Raw genomic sequence first — 9,888 nt, forward strand, 5'->3', positions numbered from 1 at the left:
CTCAGATACTGTGGGGCTTGGGGTAACTGCCTTTTGCCATTTGTAGTGCTCCCTGGCATGGGAAGTACTATTTTAACCCCTTTGGAGATGCTGGCCCGGTGTGTGTGGGCTGCAGCATGGGGATGGAGCCACAGAAGCACTGCCTATCTAGCAAAGTGCTCTTTCCCTTGGGGCAGGTGGTGAGACCCTGACCTCAACCCTGCACTTCTAGGAGGAACCGCCTCTCAGCGCGAGGCTGCCCGGTGAGTTTCATGGGGAATGTAAGAAACTCGGGAGCGGCATGCCTTTGGATGAGAGTGGAGCGAGAGAAAGGCACGGCTAGTTAGTGGCATGTAATTGCAAAGAAAGGAAAGCCAAAGTGAAGTGGAAAGGCTGAGAGCAAAGCAGAAGACCTAGCTAATGCCAAAAGCATAAAAGCATGAAGGCAGAAGACCTAGCTGCAAGCACAAATCAAGTAGAATGCAAGAAAATGTTTGACGCGGGAAGTAGCCAAACGACAGATTTCCCCCTTGAAAGTGAAAAGAAGCACGAATAGTGCGAGTCGCCCGTCACGAAAAGAGAAGGGCATGAGAAAAGGCAAGAAAGGTGCCATGGGCCCGATGAGAAAGAAACAGAAAAGCAGGTGCAAGTGTGCACAGAAAGGAAAGAAGCAAAGGGGTGCAGGAAGCACCTGAAGGTAACAGGAAACTAAAGACAGGGGGGGGCCAGAAGGGTCAGAGTGGTCGCGACTAGGAAAAGCAAAGAGCATGGTGGTTTTCGAAATCCTCTGATTCGACCACCATCAGAAAAATATGGTGTAAGGGACGAAGGACCGAGGAGGAAGAAGAAAAAAAATATACATATATTGTGTAAGGAAAAGGCACGTCTAATACCATGGAGTTTGTGTTTTTAATTAAAGGGGCCTACATTTGAGGAAGGTCATCCGGTGAAACTAAGACCTTCGACATGTTAAAGTTGTGCGTTTGAAAGCTGGAAGAGGCATGAAGCTTGGGGAAAGGAACCCTGAGAGGCCTAGCAGGAAAAACATCCCGATAAGCGACTTTGTGATTAACGGTTGGAAGGGGCCTGAGCTTGGGAACGGAGCCCTAAGAGGCTCAACCAAGCTAGAGACTTATTAGTTATACTGTTGAGAGGATTGAAGTGTGGGGAAGGGAATCCTGGGAAACTTACAAAAGGAACTGTTATTCTTCTTTGGTGTTTTGAAACTTAAATAAGCTGAAGCTTGAGGAAGTGGACCCCAAGCAACTTAAAGACATTGAAGGTAGTTGAAATAACTACAAGGGGACTGTGGAGAAGGTCTTCCGAACAGCCCCATTTGAACTCATTTGTGTGACATTGAACAAGCTGAGCCTGGTAAGACCACCACCTGAGACAAACCTTGGTTTCCACCTTTTGTTGTACCACCGCATTACACCAACACAGGAACCTTAGTAAGTGAAGGATTTCGAACTAACCCTTTTGAGTCTGCATCTCTCTTGATAGCATGCCTGTCTCGCGCCATTCAGAAGGACAAAGTGGTTTTGCGCACACATCCATGCTTTGCACCTAAATTCATCTCCAAGTTCCTTGTATGCCAGTTCATAGAATTTGCATCCTTCTTTCAAAATCCTACTAATTCACCTGAAAGAAGCCTCCATACACTAGATGTTGGTGATGCATTACTTCAATAAGACAAAACCACTTTGAAAGACAGATCAATTCTTTGTCTCCATTGCCACTGGTAGAGAAGGGGATCCTGTCTCCAAGTCAGCAATTTCTAAATGTATTGATAAATGTATCCACGCGTGTTACTCTGTCAAAAGCTTTACCTTTTATGCCCAGAGCACATTCTACTCTAGGCACAGGAGCTAATACAGCTTTCATTACAAATATTCCTTTAGGTGCGATTTGCAAAGCAGCTACCTGTAGTTCTGTTCACACTTTTACGCAACATTATTTCTTATATACACATTCTAAGACTGATTCTCAGGTGAGTCAGGCAGGCACTTTTTTGCTTTTCCAAAAAGTGCACAGATATATTGCTGATCTTTCTCCCCAGTACACTGAATGAAAAAACCTTGGACGCATGAAAGACAACTACTCACACATAATCACTCAGCTCGATTATAAAATGGCTCTTATATGGCTTCTTTATTCACCCATAAAACATACATAAATAAATGCACCAAAAACAAACACATAGATAATCTACTTCGCCGTTGGCACAGCACGCTTTCATCTTGCCAAGACTTCACTGGAAATCTCCACACCAGGAAGGCAGAGATCCAACTTTCTTCAAGAAGCTTTCTCTGTCTGACTGTCGACGCCTTTCAGTTTTAAGCCATCCACAACTGCTTGATGGCATTTTCAAAGTTTCACCTTCTTTCCTGTTCCCACTGGTCTTCGGCCGAATGACCCATGTAAACTAATCCCTTTCTCATGGGAGCTTGAGAGGCGGCATCGGCACTACCACGCTAGAAAACAGCTGCTGGCATCTCTATTCAAAACAATTCTTGCAGCACTGCAAACTCTAGCATAGGTGAGAACCATGTTGTCTAATGAAAGAATACAAATCGAAAGCTTTCGCTGAAGCAAAAAGATAACGTGCCGATTTCACTGAGAAAGATGATGTCCATTGCTGCTCTGGGCACAACCAGAATGTATTTCATACAGACTCCATGTTTTCGTCAAAAACATTACATTTCAAAAGCATTACACGATGTTAAGACCTTGTTTCCACTGTTCCTTCAAACATTCCATCTCCTGTTGCGCGCGCTTGTTTATTCACAGCATTTGATTCTAAACGGATTCGCAAGCATCAGAAGACATATTAGTTACTGTAATCGTATTTCTGATGCTGGTATCTGCTTAAACTCGCATACACCCACCCTTCTCCTCTAGGAGTTGAAGGAACATAGATATTGTACACCTTTCTATCCTTCTGTACTCACTCACGCATTTTCTTCAAGCATCCTCATGGCAGAAAAAAAAACAACCAGGGGGACATCGATGCGTGAGGGATCATGGGTACACTACATGTAACTGTAGGGATAGTGTTACAGATGCCCAAGTCAATGTCCCTTTTCAACTTTGAAAAAAATTGATGCAATCCGGGATTACCACTAGATTTCGGACTACTTGCACTGCATGTGAATCTAAGCAGATGCAAGCAGCAGAAATACAATTATGGTAAGCAATGCATGTCTTACACGCACACAAATTACATTTCAAACCTTACATTTTACCATCCTAGCATGCAGGTGAGCGCGTGGGTGAGGTCCCCTGGCCCCCCTTTTTTTAGATCATGGTGCCGCTTGCAGTGGGGAAACTGTCGCAGGCTTCCTGGCCGCAGTGAGGCTTCCCTCTCCTTTGTCCCGCCTCCCGCTCCCTCCCCCTGGCCCTGATTGGCCAGTGCTAGTATTGGGTATTTCCTGGAGTCATCCCCAGCTTTCGCGCTCCCTGCGCCATTTACCATCCTGGCATGCAGGTGAGCGCGTGGGTGAGGTCCCCTGGCCCCCCTTTTTTAGATCACGGCGCCGCTTGCAGCGGGGAAACCGTTGCGGGCTTCCTGGCCGCAGCGAGGCTTCCCTCTCCTTTGTCCCGCCTCCCGCTCCCTCCCCTGTCCCTGATTGGCCAGTGCTAGTACTGGGTATTTCCTGGAGTCACCCCCAGCTTTCGCGTTCCCTGCACCATTTACCATCCTGGCATGCAGGTGAATGCGTGGGTGAAGTCTCCTGGCCCCCCTTTTTTTAGATCATGGCGCTGCTTGCAGCGGGGAAACCGTTGCGGGCTTCCTGGCCGCAGTGAGGCTTCCCTCTCCTTTGTCCCGCCTCCCGCTCCCTCCGGCCCTGATTGGCCAGTGCTAGTACTGGGTATTTCCTGAAGTCACCCCCAGCTCACACGCTCCATACACCTTGCCTGCTGATCCCCGCCCAGAGCCTGCCTCCAGGCCCTCCCGCCACCCGTGATTGGTTAGTTCCCTGATTTTAGATGCCCCTCCTAGGGCAGCCCTATGCCCGTTGCAGCCCCTGCGGCTAAGGGCCTCGAGGCAAAGGGCGGCTCCTAAATTGGCGGATCCAAGATGTGTCTGCAGGTGTCCGCAGGGGATGCCAAGGAAGCCAGCAGCTAACAGACACCAACAAAAACTGTGAGTGTGGCATGGGTGGGGAGTAGGGCAATTACTCTACTCCAGAAAACCACTGCCACTCTCTTACCTGCCAATAACATAGAGTGCCAGAATATTAGCATGTCCACATTTAGACAGAATTGTAAATAAATATTAACATGCCCACACTTAGAATTGTGACTTTGTGACAGAATTAGACTTTGAATGTTAGCATGCCCGCACTTAGACAGAATTGTAAATATTAACAGGTCCACACTTAGATAGAATAGTGAACATTAGCCTGCGTCGCATCTAGATGGAAATGTGAATGTCGTCATGTCCACACTTGGATGGAATTGTGACTTTGATAGAATTAGATTTCGAATGTTAGCATGCCCGCACTTAGATGGAATTGTGAACATTAGCCTGTGTCGCATCTAGAAGGAATTGTGAATGTTGGCATGCCCACACTTAGATAGAATTATAAATATTAGCATGTCCACACTTAGACAGAATAGTGAACATTAGCCTGCGTCGCATCTAGATGGAATTGTGAATGTTGGCATGTCCACACTTAGATAGAATTGTAACTAAATATTAGCATGTCCACACTTAGATAGAATTGCGAATATTAGCATGTCCACACTTAGACATAATTGTAAATATTAGCATGTCCACACTTAGACAGAATAGTGAACATTAGCCTGCGTCGCATCTAGATGGAATTGTGAATGTTGGCATGTACACACTTAGATAGAATTGTAAATAAATATTAGCATGTCCACACTTAGATAGAATTGTAAATATTAGCGTGTCCACACTTAGATAGAATTGTGAAAATTAGCCTGCATCGCATCTAGATGGAATTGGATTCTGGACATACCGGGATAGGGGTCTGGACATTGGCCTGCGCCGCATCTAGAGGGGATTGTGAGGGTCGGCAAGTGCCACACTCAGACAAAACTGAATGTTAGCATGCTAAAGGTCAGGTAACCCACTAACCAATATAACCTCAAACTCTGCATACTTATCTCACTCAAAAACTCACACAACCATCTCTCGCACCACAAGCCGCACGCACTTCACAACACTGCAACAACGCATAAGCCGGAACAACAGCACACGCGGACTGACACCGATCCAATACCCGCACCAAAGCTCAGCACCCGGTGTATACCGAGTTGAAGCTGCCAACAGAACACCACTCCTCTCACTATCCTACTCCCTCTTCACCTTACTAACACATCCCACCTTATCGTTTGCAGATCCTCCAGAGCGCCTGGGGACCAATTCCGTTGGTGATGGTGCGCGGTACAAATACCTTTAACATTTAACAAAAGAAAACCTCTTTCTTCCATCATGCAACCCAGCAACCCGACCCCTAAATGTAGTGGTTCTCTGGGCTGCTAATTGTATGCATGGGAGCTGGCACAACACTTTCACTCTCACATTCACCCACCAGTCTGAAAACTCCTTGCACGCATACATATATTTATAACGTGCCTGTACACAAGTGTTTCTAGGCGCGACAAGACCAGGAAGGTCGCGGGCGGGACAAAGGGAGGACAAAGTAACGATCTTACTAGGCCTCGTCATTCAGATCACACAAGTGCAGGGAAGAAGGAGATGGAGAAGTGCCAGGGGGGAGGTGAAGGGGGACGTGTAGTTAACTCACAAGTGCAGCCGTGGGTGGCTCGTATGTGCAAATAGAAGGGACTGTAGGGTTTAAAAACAAACCTCATTGACACCAACACACATATACATAGTTAATTTAAATGCACATTTTTATATACCCACATTTAATTTTAAAGCTAAACACTTACCGTACCACCATGCATCCTTAATAGAAGTATGTGCAGTCACGCGAGGACTGGATGACCCTAGGGGAGGAGGCCTCTCCTGTCAGTCATCATGTTCATGTTGCGGGTCTGTGTAGTGTAAACATGTGGATCGTCAGGAGAGGCCTCCTCTCCTGTCATTCACCAGGTCTACGCTGCTAGCATAGTAATGAGAGGTGGCAGGCCTCACTTCTGAGCCCTGTCTCCTCTCATTATCTCGCAGTTTGTTGCAGAGCCAAACGATTGACCGAAAAATAAATTGCATGGGACAGGACATGGCTGAGAGGCAACAGCACTGTCCCCCGGTTGAATAAAGAGCATGGGTGGAATGTGCTGCCTTCCACTGAGGTGAGGGGAGGTCACTGCAAGGCCCGGGGCAGTTTGCCACCTCAGCTCCTCCCCGCCCCCCTCGAGACGGCCCTGCTGCACCCTTGTAAAAGCAAAAACTAAATTCATAGCTGTCAACATCCTACTCCACAACACCATTGTTGTATGATGGTCACCCTGGTGCCAAAATGAGTGCCTAAAAGGCACCCTTCTCTTGAGAGCCAGTCATTAGTACCTCTGTTAACAAAAAATAGTCAATGACCCAGGAAAACTGAAAGGGAAAAAGGTTTGCAGGACCCAAACATGAAATTCTGCCCTAGCGGATCTATTGTGCCTAGATAGCCTCTCTCTATGCTTAGCTGACATTTCAGGAAGACCACCATTTAACCTGTGGAGGGTGGGGGACATCTCATTTGTGTTAATGCTTTCAGTAAGGTTCAGAGTCCAGCACAGCAGTGATCTCCTGTGGAGTGTCAGCCAGCAGTCATTGGAGGGGGGACTGAGGTGAGTAATGGGTGCTGCAGTTGCTGCACCTTGGTGCACGCGCTGTGGCTTTCCAACACACGCATGCATCCCCAAATGGAGCGCCTGCAGGACTGTATTTGCAACTCGGAATTCACAAGTCACGGCGGGAAAGGCACCATGCACAAGAATGCTCAAAAGAAACCATTGTCCAACCCTGTAGCGCAAGGGAGAGATTGCCACAAACTGTGTCTCGGTCCTGAGGCCCAACCAGCTAAGCTCATTATATCATCTTTGTGAATAGCACACTTAGCCAACAACATCTCCATACTTCATTTTGCTTTTTTTTGCCTTTTTTTATGCCTTTTTTTTGTATGCTTTGGAAGGTCATATCTCTGTAATTGTCCGAATTTCTGGTAATGTGGGTTGCTTTCAACTAAATGAGAAGTGGTTAGTTGGCAGTAAGATTTGGAACATTGCTTGTTCACCCCAAAATTGGAATACCTTGATACCCTGGTGGCTGAGTCTATCCTGCTCGTTTCTTGTCCTTGAGTAAATGTAGACTGATTTTTCAGGTGTTTTCTGCAGCAGTACTAATTCTTTTTCTCCTCTTCAGGCTGGTTGCATGTACATCCACGGTGGAGTTGTCAACATTCAAGAGAACAAACGGACTGGGTCGTTATTTAAAATTTGGTTGGTGGTACCCAGTTTGCTAGAACTGTGTTGGGAAAAACTAAACAAAGGATTCCCTCAGTTGGCCCACCTCTCCACACAACAGCTCCTTCAGCTCGGGCTATCCCCTGGACTTATCGAGAGGTTGAAATGAGCCTACATTTTGGAATCCCCCACCCAGGCAAACAATGGAGAACACTACAAGGAAATCAGGAGACCCCCCCCCACACCCACTTAAACCTCAAGATCTGATGCCTTACTCCGCAAATACATAAGTTGCCTTTCTGTGACTTGAGTTTTATGGAACTTTTTGTCCCTTGGTATTTTAAATAAATCCCCATAGTAATCAAGATTGTAAAGACTCGGATTCAAGACCTTCGCCTACCAAAATATTAGCAGTGGGTTGGTTTTGATTTATTTTTAAGATTGGTAACATTTACCTCATGTGCTTGATTAGTGTTTAACTTATTTATTTTTTTCAAGCCTTTGTCCCAAAAAGCAATTTTATACCATCCGGCACTTCTCCTCGAGAGGCCAGCTGAGCCAGCGAAACTTGAGGTCTCAACAGTTCCCATCTCAAATTGCTGAGCTCTGTTCTTAATGGACTGTTTTTGTGAAGGCTTGCATGTGCCTTTGGTAATTGGCATGTTGCTGTCCGAGCTCTTGGGAGAGAAGGGAATGCTTGCTCATCCCAGGCAAAGCATGCCCTACAGTTATTTATATATTTTTTTAAAGCTGTCGTCACTCTGCATTTTGCTGTTCGCCATTGGATTGACTTTTAACCTTAGTTACTTTGACTTTCACCAAGAAGGTTGGTAATTAGGCCTGTAGTTCCTAAGCCTTAACAAGGTTTTCTTTGACGATTGGAAGGGATTACATAACAGTTTGTGCCAAACATTGAAAGTGAACTGAAGAGGTGCAAATGAAGGGTACCCAAAGACGACCTCTAGAAAAATGAAGTCTGTGCCAATGTACATGAGTGTCTTGTCTGTGTGGCTTGCTGTTCATTCTCCAGCACTATGTAATCTTTGGGTTTTAATGCTGTTATTATCTGCAAATTTCTCTACGGCAAGTCGATGTTTGGACTAGAGTAATCTATGCCTGTGTTTATGTCCAGTCCTACCAAGTAGCACTGTGTAACATTTTATGCCAAATCATTTTTATTAAAGTTACGGTAACGTCCGGTTGCATTTTGGTCACGGTCTCATTTTACCAACCCTTTCCTCTAAAGCTAGTTTTTGTGTAATGTTGACTTACTTGGATGAGTGGTTACTATTAAATTATAGTTGCTGTAGTTTTCACTTTACCAGTGCACCCGAAAACGTGCTCGAATGAAAATCAGCCTTTTGGGCAGCTTGCTTGGTCAATACCTACTTTTTACCTTCCCTACACTATTAAGTTTTGATTTTCTTAAGATTATTGTATCCTTAGCATCCATTTATGGTGTTTGTGGTGTGGGGAAGAGTTTATATAGTTAGAATTTAGTACACTGGTGAGGTGCTTGACCTTTAGACAGACCAATCCTATGAGTAGTGTTTGGAAGGCAGCCGAATGTATGATTTGTTTGCCTTTAGCCCCAGATTCCTTTTAACACAGAAATGCCAGCCTTTTCCCATTGCCTCTGTGCTGAGGCGACTTTCCATGAGATGTTCACTCCTAGGTCACTGGAATCGTTTCCCCCTACGTCCCCTTCCTTAAATGCAAGTTTTTTTCTTTCTAGACTGTTTCCGCTTGCCCCCACCCTTTCATTCACTGTTTGTTGCCAGATTTTGTTTCTTTTTTCCTTTTTACCTTTAGTTGCTTTTCCCCCAACGACCACATCTGTGTACGGACTGTAACAAAATGTGTCAAAGTAGAGCAATTGGTATTTGTAATTTCTTTATCTGACGGAACCTCATGACACACACCTAGATTAGACTGCGTAGTTCTTGTAAGCGCACTCCTTGCTCCTTCCACTCCTTCCTTAACCTCCACAAACGCAGCCTCTCTCTGGGCCCAAGTCACCAGGTTAAGTGTGGTGTACCTGTCTCCTTCAAGACATTGCAACTGAAGCTTTTTCGGTCACATACCTTATACGAGCTGCCCATATTTGAAGTGCACTGGTTTTGTTCTAATTCAGTGTTTCCATTGCCTCTTTTTGACACTTGTACGTTTTGTTGAATTATTTTATTTGTAGATAACATTTTCAAAGTGGAGGCCGCTGTATTTGTATTTTATTTATAAAGCGCAAAGAACCAGGCCCATGGGCAACCGGGCGCATACTCTTGAAGACATATTACAGCAAGTAATTACATTACATTAAGTACATTAGTTACAGAATTAGTTAATTACAAAGAAATTACACAATATACAGTAATATACCGAGATGTACAGAAAGAGTGCCATGGCAGGTTGTAGTGTAAGTACAGTGAGGTGTAAAGCATGGCCTAAAACACACAAGAGTACTAGATAGAGTGAGGGTCTCATAAATCATGGGAGAACAGCCAAGTTTTAGCGTTGTTCTTG

At 45.3% G+C, this 9,888-nt stretch overlaps 1 protein-coding gene across 3 annotated transcripts in view; it reads left to right on the forward strand.

The window, feature by feature from the left end:
- KLHDC10 (kelch domain containing 10) overlaps positions 1-8,570 on the forward strand; it is a 345,723-nt gene extending 337,153 nt beyond the window's left edge. For 2 of the 3 annotated variants that reach the window (XM_069629599.1, XM_069629600.1), the window contains one exon: positions 7,328-8,570. In XM_069629599.1, coding sequence (XP_069485700.1) covers positions 7,328-7,537 — 210 coding nt within the window. In that variant the 3' untranslated portion in view covers positions 7,538-8,570. The remainder of the gene's footprint in view (positions 1-7,327) is intronic. The other variant, XM_069629601.1, reaches the window with a different exon arrangement.
- The last annotated feature ends 1,318 nt before the right edge of the window (positions 8,571-9,888 follow it).

Source organism: Ambystoma mexicanum, chromosome 12 (assembly GCF_040938575.1).
Source record: "Ambystoma mexicanum isolate Mex_15411 chromosome 12, UKY_AmexF1_1, whole genome shotgun sequence".
In the NCBI taxonomy this organism is placed as follows: domain Eukaryota; kingdom Metazoa; phylum Chordata; class Amphibia; order Caudata; family Ambystomatidae; genus Ambystoma; species Ambystoma mexicanum.